Source organism: Myotis daubentonii, chromosome 3 (genome assembly GCF_963259705.1).
Source record: "Myotis daubentonii chromosome 3, mMyoDau2.1, whole genome shotgun sequence".
In the NCBI taxonomy this organism is placed as follows: domain Eukaryota; kingdom Metazoa; phylum Chordata; class Mammalia; order Chiroptera; family Vespertilionidae; genus Myotis; species Myotis daubentonii.
In genome coordinates this window covers 12380143-12393412 of record NC_081842.1, presented here as the reverse complement: position 1 = coordinate 12393412, position 13270 = coordinate 12380143, and the positions used below count along the sequence as shown (strand labels likewise).

Below are 13270 nucleotides of genomic sequence, written 5' to 3'. Positions count from 1 at the left end.
GTGTGTGTGTGTAGGGAGGAACAAAAAAGATATAGAGTTGTGGCAAGAATAAGAAAAGAGGATGCCAACAACTTTTCTTACGAGACATAGCATCTTTCTATTGTGGATGGTGGAAGGGCACCAGGTGTTAGACGGGTGGGGTCAGGCAGGACCTGGGTTCAGCAACCTCTGTACTTGAGTTCTGGCTAGGAAAGAATTCAGAACCAAGACTCAAACTATAAGAGAACATTTATTTGGACAATCTCAGAGACAGAAGAAGTAATCTGTTGAAGAAATGGGTTTAGGAAACAAGTTATAGAGGTAAAGCAAGGGCCCTTGGAGCTTGGCACCCCCAGAAGTTCAGGGGAAGGGGAAGAGAAAGCCTTAGGGGTGAGGGTTCTCCCAGAAGGCAGAGTGCACTGGGTCCTAAGGGTTTTGAGGGTGGAGCTTTTAGGGGAGATCCCAGGGGAAGATTGCAATGGAATGTTCAGCAGCTTTCCAGGTGTGTCCTTTCAGGGTCTAGGTCTCCACTGATTGGTCAGCACCAGGGCAGGGGTCATTAGTCAATGCAGCTGGTCCTGAGGGCAGCCATGGGGTCACTTGTCTGGTTTTGCTGCTTTTCTGGGTCTGGAGCTGAAATACAGCTGAGGCCTAGATGCTATCTCTAGGGAGGAAAGGTCAGGGAGTCCAGACGGCATGACCACCTATAGGCTAGGGGAGAAAAGGTCACCCTTGGGGCCAGGCCCCACCCTACAAGTGCCCTTAGCTAGTCACCCAGGGCTTTCCACCCTGGTGGCCTTCTGTACTTGGCCCATCGTCCTTGCTCTGCGCATGTCTCTCTAACTGCCTACCACATTTCTTGTTATTGCCCAGAAAAACTGGAGTAAAACTGGAGTGAGTCTCTGGTTAGATCTGTGCCCCTTCTCTTTACTTGACTGCAGTATGAACTCTAACATTTTTGCCATTTAAAAAAAATTTTTATTGATAGGTTTTCTTGCTTTTTATTATTATCATTATCATTATTATTATTACTACTACTACTACTACTACTACTACTACTACTAGAGGCCTGGTGCACAAAATTTGTGCACGGGTAGGGTCCCTAGGCCTGGCTGGCGATCAGGGCCCATCAGGGCCTTCCTTCATTCTGTCCACCCCCTGGTGGTCAGATCACATCATAGTGAGCGATCCAACTCCCAGTCTCCAGATTGAACTCCCGAGGGGACACTTTGCATATTAGTCTTTTATGCATATAGATTATTAGGGAGGATGGGAGGGAGAGAGAGAGAAAAATAAAAACATCAGTGTGTGAGAAACATTGATCTGTTGCCTCCTGCACATGCCTGACTGGGGATCGAACCCAAAACCTGGGTATGTGCCCAGACCGGAATCGAACCCTCCACCTTTTGGTGCCTGGGACCACGCTCCAACCAACTGAGCCACACTGGCCAGGGCCTTTTTGGCCCCTTTGACTTTCCTTTCTGGGCACTAAGCTTCAGTCACTGTCACCAAGGAAACAGCAGTGATGCCTCCTTCCTCACAGCTCTGCACAGCTACACTCTGGTTGCCTTTGTCCACAGAGCTAGCTACATTCTTTGTGTGCACACCCCTAAGTCAACCGTCCTCTACACAGAACTTTGCCCATTATTTTACCTTTTAAAAAAAAATGTGTCCCAAAAAAGTAGATGCCTACCCATTTCTTCCTGGCAATGGCCTTTTTCCAGACCTGTCGGTAATCTTAAACGGACCAGACATTTTTTGGTGCCTTAGGAGCAAATATAAAAATTGCCTGTTTAGCCTTGTGGCGTGGGCAATATAAGGGAGGGTCCATTTTAAAGCATGCAACAGAGCATGCATAATGGATTTCCCTTTTTAAAATCACGGTAGACCAAAAATAAACCTGAGAAAGGGCAGCTGTGGAGTTCGAACATGTGGAAAACTCCACAGGCGGCCGTTATGTAACAAGGAACATGCTAACTCTTTCACACTTTTGGATGAACTTCCAACTCCGACACGTGAAAAGCTAAGGACACAAAACACACCTGAGCTCTCCGAGGAGCAAACGGCTCCCACTGAGCAGGGGCCAGAGCTATTGCTCAAATCGGAGACCGGCCTTCCAGCACCACCCTTGATTGCTTTTTTACCCTCCTATCTTATTGCTTTTTTACCTTCCTATCTTGATTGCTTTTTTTTTTTTTAACCCTCGCGTCCCAGGCGGGGCAGGCGAACCCCATCTCCCCGGAGCGCCTCTTCGGCTGCTTCTCTCCACGCCAGAAATCTCCCAAATCTCTCCACCTCTAGGCTGCAAACCCCAAAAGTTTTGCGGCAAAGGGGGCAAGAGAGGAGACGGAGCCAGGCCGGCGTGCCCCACCCGCCCCGGGGCCCGCACCTCCCGCCCGCGCTCCCGCCTGCGGGACAGCTGGCCGTGGGCGCAGGACCAGACACAAAGCCGATCAATCCCCGCGGCGGGGTGGGGGCGACCCTCCGCCGCTTCCCCTCCGCTCCTCGCCTCCTCCCGCTCCCTCCTTAGGACCCGGCCCACACCTCCTCCGGCTTCCACGGCCCACCCCTCTCACCCACCCGCTAACCCCCCAAGAAAGAAAGGCCCAGATCCCCCATCCCAGGGCTGGGAAGACCGGCCAGGGGCAGCCAGCGCAGAGGGCGCCCCAGGCTGGGAGAAACTGACGTCGCATCTGCGTTGGCCCCTCCCTCCCATCCCTTCCCCTCCCCGCCCCTCCCACGGCTCCGGGAGCCTCTCCTCTCCCGCCCCAGAAGTTCAGGGGTCCCCGCTCGGCCTCCCGCGCTCCGGCCGCCGGGACCCTCCGCCTCCGGGAGCAGCCACCTCGGTCCCCGCGAACATGGCGAGGAGGAGCCGCCGCTGCCTCCTGCTGCTGCTGCGCTACCTGGTGGTCGCCCTGGGCTGTGAGTGACTCGGGCGCCTGCACTCGCCCTCGAACCCTCCCGCCCGGGACGCGGCGCCGGTGCAGGGCCGTCTCCGACTCGGGGCGCGGGGGCGCCGCGGGGCATCGGGCTGGGCACCCTGCGGGCCTGGAATCGGGGGTGCGGGCGGGCGGGCGGGCGCGGGGGCCGGAGGACTTGGGCTTACGGTCAGTAGCATCCGATGCAGTCCTTTCTCGTTAGGGAACGTGAGGGTCCGCCCCAGCCGGTTCTCTCCCCTCTGGCAAAGTTGGGTTGAGTTTTCCCAGCCCCCGGGACGTGGTCGGAATGCAGAGCTCGGCAGCTACTTGTAAGATGCTGGGATCCCAAGATGGCATCGCTCGCAGGCAGGCGCCGGCCACACCAAGTCTGGGAGGAGGGGGCCGTGAGAGCGTGTCCGGGGCTCCCGAGGGTCCGCTCCGTGCCGGGATGTGCGGGGCACGCGTGGGGCTGGGGTGAGGGGAGCTCCCGGCTGCTGCGCCCCAATTACTTGTGTCCTCTGCACCTGCACATCTCCATTCAGTGCGGGTCTGGGCTGGGGGCCCCGCCAGCTCTGCGCCCTCCAGGGGACGTCGGAGGGGACGGTTGTTAGAAAGAGGCCGAATGTCAAGTGGGGTGGGGGCGGGGGGGGGGGGAGAGAAGGCGACATATGTAATACTCTTTGTAATACTTTAAGCAATAAAAAAAAAAAAGAAAGAAAGAAAAGAAAAAAAGAGGCTGAGCAGGGCTGAAGGGTTGGTTGAGTGGCGGGTAGACGGGAGGGACGTGTCCCAAAGCCGCTTTCATGGGATGGTTCTAAACAGGATTTTCAAGGATTCTAGGTTCATGAGATTTTAAGCCCTGGGGACGTTTCCTATTTTGTTTTCTTCCCGTTAACTTTTTAGGAAAATGGAGGAAATGACACTGGATCTTAAGCACTTCAGCAATGAAGTCCTTTTTCTTTCGTGTTTTTTTTTTCCTTTTGGTCATTTGTCTTTCCTTTTCTTTTTTCTTTTTCTTTTTTTTTTTTTTAAATAGAATAAATTATTGTTGCTATTCAAGTTCTGGTAAGAGACTATTTAAAATAACCTGCCAGATGAGCGTCTAATACCATAATGTGATGACTTTTTCTCACGCTCTTATTGCCGAAGTGAGTATTGCTCAGCTGAGTGTGATGGGAGCTCTGGCCCTTAGAGAGGGAGAAGGTGCAGGTGGTCTCAGTAAAGGGGGCCCATGCTGACCTATATGATAGAAGTCACACCGGGGAAGCCAAGCCTCACAATCAAACCAGGATATCATTTTTGCAATATCAAGTGGTGTTACTTTGAACACACAGAGAAACAAAATGCACTAATGCTGAAAGGCAGCAGAGTCAGGCTGGAGGAACTGTAACAAGACTGCTGAGAAAGTTGTGTATCCGTGGACCATCCTAAATTTCAAAGAAAACAGACTGTGACTTCAGTGTAGAATTGTCACTAGTTAACATCAGAGAAAACGGTTTCCATGTGCTATTCTTATTCAGTCATCAGAATGGAAAGGATACACCCCAAGTCTGCGATTGTAGCCAAGAAACAACCAACACAGGCTTGGGTGGATGAGCAGGGTTACCTCCTCCTCAAGCGCTGGGTAAATCTCACACTTTGGCCCCTTTAACGCTGATTCCTACAGGGAATGAATGTGGAGGTGTGTGGGGTCTTTTCTATCTTGTTCCTGGGACGCCCAAAGGCCTGGCATTGCAAGAATGTCTTCTTTTCTTTGTCTTTTTAAAATACACTTTTAAAATTTATAACAATTTAGGTTTAAAGAGAAGTTGCTACGATAGTATAGAGAATTCCTATTATACGACACCCACTTTCCCCTATTGCTAACATTTTACATTAGTATGATACATTTGTCACAATTAATGAACCAATATTAATATATCATTATTAACTAAAGTGCACGCCTATATTTCCTATATTCTTACCTAATGTCTTTTTGTTGTTGTTCCAGGATTTCATCCAGGATACCATATTGCATGCAGTAGTCATGTCTCCTTAGGCTCCTCTTAGCTGTGACAGGCTCAGACTTCCCTTGTTTCTTATGTGAAGTATTTTGTAAAATGTCCCTCAGTTGGTATTTCTCTGTTGTTTTTCTTAGAACTAGACTTAATGGTTGTGGGGGTTTTGGGTTGTGTTGTTGTTTTGGAGAAAGGTCACAGATGTATAGTGGCATTTTCATCATATTACCCTAAGGGTACATATAATAGGGTGTCCTCAAGAAATGTATACACACTTTGAATAATTATTCATTCTATGGGTTAAATCTGAAAAGAAATAAACATCAATTGAGCTAGCAAAAAATAAACAAACGTGTATACATTTTTTGGGACACCCTATACCATGAATATGACTTATCATTGTTATTGTTAACCTTCATCACCTGGATGAGGTAATATATAGCAGCTTTGTCCACAGGTTATTTCTTTTTTTTCCCCTTTCACACTGTATTTTTTTTTAAAGGAAAGTCATTAGGTACAAATCACACTTTAAGGAAGAAGAGTTATGGTCCACATCCTTGAGGATGGAGTATCTCCATAAATTATTAGAATTCTCCTTGGGAGATGTGTCTATCCCTTCCACATTCATTCATTCATTTTTTATATCAGTATGCACTCATGAACATTTATTTTATACTTTGGATTATAGTCCAATACTACTTTATTTATTTTAGTGCTCAGGTTATTTCAGCTTTGCCATTGAATTTTTTCAGTTGGTTCCTTATGTCCCTTTGAGATATCCCCACCACACACACACACACACACACACACACACACACACACACCCGTTTTCAACATTACTTTTCTTTCTCACATCACAAAGTGTTCCACACTGATCTTGTATATTTTCTGCTCTGGTCCCAGAATCAGCCATAACTCCAAAGAATCCCTGATTTCTTCCATTGTCAAATGGTATTAGAAACCGAAATCTGGGCAGGAGGTATACTCATCGCTGGTAGGGTGTTGTTGAAAAACAGGAATGTTGCTGTTTCACTCTACAATCCTATTTGTGAACTATCCACTCATGTCCAGATCCAGAAACAGTGTGTTGAAAGCTCCCATGTATATCAGACACTTTTCTAAGGACTTTCTTGTCTATCTCTTTTTAAGGTCTCAACCAACTCATGAGAAGGAACGTATATCTTCTACACATAGTGACCCCAAGGCTCAGGAAAGCTAAGTTGCTTGTCTAAGCCCACTTATCGAGGCTGAAAAGAGATAGAACTGGAATTTAAAGACCTGAGAATTTTTTTTTTTATGGATAGCTGGACTTCTTATCTTTCTATCTGAGTGTTTAACCCTTTTGCCATCTTTATTCAAGAAAAGAGTGGAGTAGACTTAGTGGAATTAGTGGCTTTCTTATGTTCTAATTACATACTTACATTTTTAACATTCATCCAAATATAACTGTACCACTCTTCTGTCTCAATCTTATCATGTATAATACCATGCGTATTCCATTTTTTATTTCTGTGTGTCTTCCTTTGTAGTCTGGAAGGTTATTTTTGTTCCTGTTGCTGTTATTTAAACTATGCTTTCAGTGTATCTGTTGATATATGGACATTTATTTGTGTGTTTAGTTGAATTATATTTTTATTTCTCACCAAAATGGAAGCTGCACAAGGTAGAGAATTTCTTGACACTTGCTCACCACTGGAGGAGGTCCCGGGCTGAGCAAAGTGTCTGGTATAAATAAATGCGTGTTGGTTTGGGGATGAGTTAGAGTGGGTGGAAGAAATAGGAGAAAATAATGATTATATTCTAAATCATGAAGCCCTAAGTAGGTGGGATGTCAGTTTTCTCTAAGGTGATATTTAAGCTGATACCTCAAAAAACAAAAGAAGTGAATGTTTAGTATGAGGGGTAGGAGGACGGGGGAGAAGATGTCCATGCATTCTGGTATCTTTCAAGCCCAAGGAGTTGCATGTGAATGAGAGCAGTGTGCTGTTGTTGACTCTGCATGACTGGCAGTAGCTGGTCCTTTGATTGGACTGGAACCTAAGCCAGTCAACTTGGCCTGAGTCATCTGTAATCTCTCAGCAGCTGATAAGGACTGTGGGGTGAGGGTGGGCGGGAGTCTGGCTCTTCTGTAAAATTACAAGGTTCCTCCTCTGTGGTGGAACTGACCCAAAATAGCAACTAGGAGAGTTCTGCCCCCTGTAAACATTGTTAAGAACAAAGCTTTATAGTGAATTTGCTGAAGAGAACTGGTTCCATCCTGCCATGGACATCTTATCTGATGAACATAAAGGTCAAGCTGGGCTTGCTGGTAGACCCGATAACCATTTCCAGACAGCAACAGAAATGACCTTTTAAAAAAGCCACGTCCTGGCCAGTGTGGATCAGTTGGTTTGAATGTCATCCCGTGCACTGAAAGGTCACCAGTTCGATTCCCAGTCAGGGCAACATACCCAGGTTGTGGGTTTGATCCCTGGTCGGGGTGTGTGTGTGTGGAGGCCACCAATTGCTGTTACTCTTTCACATCAATGTTTCTCTCTCTCTCTCCCTCCCTCCCCCTTCCTCTCTCTCTCTAAATTCAATAAAAACTTTTTTTAAAATGGCAAAACAAAAACATCAGCATAAATAGAACCTGGAGTTTCCTAAGGCTGAAAAGACTCATTATTCCTCCACATGAGTAGTTTAATGAGAGGAGCGCATGTGAATTTACATGTGCTTGCTCTACCCATGCTTTCCATCGCTTTGGTGCTCTCCTGGGGATCTTTTGGGTGCAGAAGATGTCTTGGACCATAGACACTAGAAGCAGTTTCTATTGTTGGCAAGCAGACTGGCAGAAAACAGTAAAGGCCATCATTTAAAATATCAATTCTTTTCATCTCATATCCAATAAGGGCACTAATTATGAGTCAGTACTTTGGTATAGTTGTATTGCCAGATTGATGTTTTGAGGAAGATGAGGGTGAGGATGGAAAGGGAGACTCGGAATTGGAGTCAAGTGCTTTTTTTAGCAAAAGCAGAAAAAATAAACTTTAAACAACTTAAAGCTAGGCAATGTTTTCTTGGAAGGTGTTACTGCTAACCAGGCAAGAACTCAGAAGAACAACCCAGCCGTATTAGTTTCTTATTGCTGTAGTAACAAATTATTAAAAATGTACTACAACACAAATTTATTATCTTAAAGGTCTAGAGGTCAGAAGTCCAAAATAGGCTAGCGTCAAGGTATGGGAAGGGCAGCTTTTCTTCTGGAGCCTCTAGAGCAGCGGTTCTCAACCTTCCTCATGCCGCGACCCTTTCATACAGTTCCTCAAGTTGTGGTGACCCCCACCATAAAATTATTTTCGTGGCTACTTCACAACTGTAATTTTGCTACTGTTATGAATCGTAATGTAAATATCTGATATGCAGGATGTATTTTCATTGTTACAAATTGAACACAATTAAAGCATAATGATTAATCACAAAAACAGTATGTAATTATATATGTGTTTTCCGATGGTCTTAGGCGACCCCTGTGAAAGGGTCGTTCGACGCCCAAAGCGATTGCGACCCACAGGTTGAGAACCGCTGCTCTAGAGAGACTTTTCGTGCCTTTTCCAGCTTCTTGTGGCCACCTGTTCCTGGTCCTTTTCCTCCAGACTCAAAGCCAGCAATGCCAGGCTCCATAACCCTGGTTCTCTCTCTTCCGCCTCCCTCTTCCAGAAGAACCCTTGGTAGTTACATGGGCCCACCAAGGTCATCCTGGATAGTTTGCTCATCTCAGGTCAGCTGGTTAGCAACTTTAATTCTGTCTACAGCCTTAATTCCTACTTACCGTGTAAGGTAACATACTCACAGGTTCCTGGGAGTAAGATGTGGACATCTTTGAGGGACCATTATTCTGCCTACCACACCAACCCAAATGAGGATATGCACAGCCACCGTGTCATCAATATTGTGGCCAAGAATATTCTAGATCCCACGGAGCAATGGTAACTTTTACCTTTAAGTTATAAGTCATAGGTTTATATATATACTAGAGGCTCGGTGCACGAAATTCGTACCCGGGGTGGGGGGGTATCCCTCAGCCTGGCCTGCAGGGATTGGGCCTAAACTGGCAGTTGGACATCCCTCTCACAATCCAGGACGGCTGGCTCCTAACCCCTCCCCTGCCTGCCTGCCTGATTGCCCCTAACCACTCCCCTAACAGCCTGATTGACACCTAACTGCTCCCCTGCCATCCCGATGGCCCCCAACTGCCCTCCCCTGCCACAACCCGCATCCTCCACCAGGACCTGCCTCCTCTGTGTAAGGCAGTGGAGATGCTGGGACCAGCCTCCTCCACCCTGCGTGGAGCTGTGGGACCTCCCTCACTGCATGGAGCAGCCGCCGGGCCCCTCCTCTGCTAGCATGTGGCCATCTTGTGGCAACATCACACACGAGAACCACCTAGACTTTTAGTAATATATATATATAGTGAGTTGTGTTTCAGATTGCATGGTCTAGTGGTAAAGAGCATGTCCTCTGATGCTGGACTCTGTGCTCAATTTCTAGCTATGTGACCTTGTACAGGTCATTTGACTTGTGTGCGGGTGTGCCAGTCAGTTTACCCACGGGTAATGGTGGGAATCCCAGCATGTTTCCTCCACCCACTCCACTCCTCACCCCCTTCCCATCTAATCAACAGGCATATATTTACACCTGCTACTAGCCAGGCACTTTGCTCAACCACTGGACATACAGTGGTGAACACACATCAAGAAATTTCTTTTCTTATGGTGGTTTAGGAAGAACTAAATGTGTGTACATGTATATAGCACATTTAGACAACTGGTACTGATATTATTGTTAAAATTTGGGGCATTGTAATTAAACATTCACATTCTCACTTAATGGGTTTCCTCCATTTATGGGGGTCATATCCAAAGACATATAATGGGGTTGTTTCATAATATTATACTCATTTAAATTGCTTATTTTATTTACTTTTATTATTTTAAGAATTTATTTTAAAATGTGGTTTTATTTTGTTTTGTTTTTTTATTGTTGTTGTTAATCCTTACGATAGGATATTTTTCCATTGATTTTTAAAGAGAGTGGAAAGGAAGGATAGGAGAGAGAAAGAGAGAAAGACACATTGATCAGTTACCTCCCACACAAGGGGCCAGGGATCGAACCTACAACCCAGGTATGTGCCCTTGACTAGGAATCAAACCCATGACCCTTCAATGTGCAGGCAGATGCTCTAACCACTGAGCAACAGTGGCGAGGACTTAAAATGTATTTTTTAAAGTGTTATTACTAAATATACCATCTACATTGATATCCAAGTCTATCTATGAAAAGAATATGCTAACTAGGTAAAGAGCCAGTTCAACTGGAGGCAATAGCACTCACAGACGTCCAAGGGCATGAGCAAGCCTGAAGAGTGTGAGGGAATGAAAGCTCCTTGCTGCCAGGCCTGAGGACAGGGGAGGGCAAAGCGCAGCACCCAGGTGAGGTGCTGGAGGGCCTTGTGGGACACAGTTAGGATTTTGCATTTATCTTGAAAGCAAAGAGAAACCATTGAAGGCGGTTCAGCATTGAATATGAGTCAGATTTGCATTTCAAAAAGAGAACACAGTGGATGGGAGATGGAGAATGTGCAGGATGGGGTGGGTGGGCAGTTGAAGTGGGGAGAGGTGCCATTGGAATGGTCCAGCAATTTATAAGTATTTCCATACAGCTTATTAAAATATATGTACACACATATACAATTAAACATATACCCACAGACAGTTGTTTTATATTTGAAATGCAGTATGAATTAAATAAAATCAGGAATTTGAGGAATTCTAAAATCATGTCACTGTGTTTCTTTCTCTTCAGTTCCCAACATATGAACATGAAACAGTAACTCTTTTTATCTTCACTCAGTTTTGTTCTCTTTCCCACTGCTGGGTTCGTCTTTCGTTTATATGAAGTGTTGCCCAGTGTTGGTGCACCCTTAGGTGGGTTATATGATTTGCTTTGATGGAGAGAAGAGTGCCATCTGTGATATTAAGTGTGTGAATGCATGAGAGAGAGAGAGAAAGAGAATATGAGTGTGCTCAAATGAATTTCTGCTGACAGGACCACAAAACCCTATTCTCAGCACCTTCAGGTTTCAGGTCAGTGAGCAGATCAGAACTGTTCTCCGGTTTGAATTGTTCTTACATTTTATTTTATTTTTTTATTTTTTATTTATTGACTAGAGACCCGGTGCACGAAATTTTGTGCACAGGTAGGGTCCATAGGCCTGGCCGCGATCAGGGCCCATCTGTGGGGCGACAGGCAGGGTAATCGGGGGCCCCCCCTCCCCCGCTGGCATCCACCTTGGCCAGCCTGGGGCGTGCGGGCTGGGGACAGCTCCTGCATTGACCACCTGCCCCCTAGTGGCCAGTATGTGTCATAACAACCGGTCGTTCCAACAGTTGTTCCGCTGTTTGGTCTATTTGCGTAGTAGGCTTTTTTTTAATATATATTTTTTTATTGATTTCAGAGAGGAAGGAAGAGGGAGAGTGAGATAGAAACATCCATGATGAGAGAGAATCACTGATCAGCTGCCTCCTGCAAGTCCCCCACTGGGAATTGAGCCCACAACCTGGGCATGTGCCCTTGACTAGAATCGAACCTGGGACCCTTCAGTTCACAGGCCAATGCTCTATCCACTGAGCCAAACCGGCTAGGACTAGGCTTTTATTATATAGGATTTGAGAGAGGGGGAGGGAGAAGTTGATTTGTTGTTCCACATATTTGTGCACTCACTGGTTGATTCTTGCATGTGCCCTGACTGGGAATCGAACCGTGACCTCCTGGTTCATAGGTCAATGCTCAACCACCGAGACACACTGGCCGGGCTGTTCTTAAATTTTATACACAGAAAACTCTGCTGGCCTTCATCCTGTGAAAGTTGCAAGACCTACACTCTGCTCTCCACTGTGTTGGCCCAAAAAGTCTTGAGCGGTGTGCTTGTGAGCTTAACAGACAGGAGTTTTAGCTCCCAACTAGAGTCTTGCCTTTCTCTCAAGTTTTTATTTGTTTTGTTGCATTTTGCTTTGTTTGAGTTTTCCAGATTTTGCAGAGGGACGGTTTGGGACAGATTTGTCTTTATATTTGTACGGAGTAGACAAGCCCGCGGGCCTTTCTCTGTGTGAGGCATTTTCCGTTTGCTCGTTCTCATTTTGTCACAGCAGTCACCTGCTGTTTTTAATTTTACCGCCGCTCACACTGTAAAAACGTGGCAACTACTTTATTATGGACATAACCAAAGACAAAAAATAGATCATTGTCAAATGCCTTTACTTACATGTTTAAAAATATGTACATGGTAAATTGACACTGCACAGAAAGGATATAAAATGAAAAATACAGTTCCTTTCTAGCCCTCCGACTTCTACCACAAGGAACCCACTCATAGGTTTCTTGCATGGAGATCCAGAAAAATCGGGGGGAGGGGGCAGTGAAATATAGCTGCAGCATATATGATATAGTTTCTTTAAAATTTAAAATAAAAATGTACTCTGCTTATTCTCGTCACCTTTCAATGAGTCAAGTCATATTATGTGTAGTATTCTTCACCTCCCTGCAAACATTTACTACTAATGAACCGGCAACCCAAGACTAGGGCTCACAAATAGGACTCATGATCCCATCTTAGAGGCCTTTAAAATCCTAAGGCAAACAGCAGTAGGGGCTACCTTCTAGTTAAAACCACCAAAAATAAGTCATGAAACAACGTGATAAAACAAAACAGAGGAAAATACACTCCCCAAAACAGTGACCAAATCTGGGAAGGGACGATCCCAACCCAGACCTGATGGACAAGGCCAAAGAAGGGGTAAGGACCAACGCCCAGGGCGGACTGAGACGCCAGCACCAGCTGAGACCGACACACAAGTGCAGGCTGGGCTATTTTTAAAGGAGACCAAGGGAGAAGTAATGGCCACAAATAAAAAGGGAACATGTTGATCTACCGGAAAGTGCTAAGTTTGAAAAGGGAGAATGGTGCTAATGTTCTAAGAAACGCTCTCGAGACACTTTAAAATAGGATGGGATTCTAATCAGAAGTAGAACTGACACAATGGCATAAACAAGAACTCAAGTGTAAATAGACAGTAATCTATTTAATCCAATATTCATTAGTCTATTATTTAATACAATAAGGTAAACATGCAGTGAGCATGTCAAAAAATATATGATAAAAAATCTACATAAGCTCATTGGACTCATGAGATCATAATACTTTGGCTCCATATCATGCTTTTGGTCCCAGAACTAGTCAGGTGCTTTTGTGCCCCGTGTGTGAGTGGGGGGCGGGGGGGGGGGGTGGCAGGGAGGGCAAGAGGGAGGGGGAAGTGAACCTATGCCATTTACCACAATATG

The 13270-nt window shown here is 45.8% G+C and overlaps 1 protein-coding gene across 1 annotated transcript in view; it reads left to right on the top strand.

Moving 5' to 3' along the window:
• The first annotated feature begins 2700 nt into the window (after window positions 1-2700).
• The window catches only part of JAM2 (junctional adhesion molecule 2), a 56208-nt gene continuing 45638 nt past the window's right edge, over window positions 2701-13270 (top strand). The window contains exon 1 of the mRNA XM_059686795.1: window positions 2701-2901. Coding sequence (XP_059542778.1) covers window positions 2838-2901 — 64 coding nt within the window. The 5' untranslated portion in view covers window positions 2701-2837. The remainder of the gene's footprint in view (window positions 2902-13270) is intronic.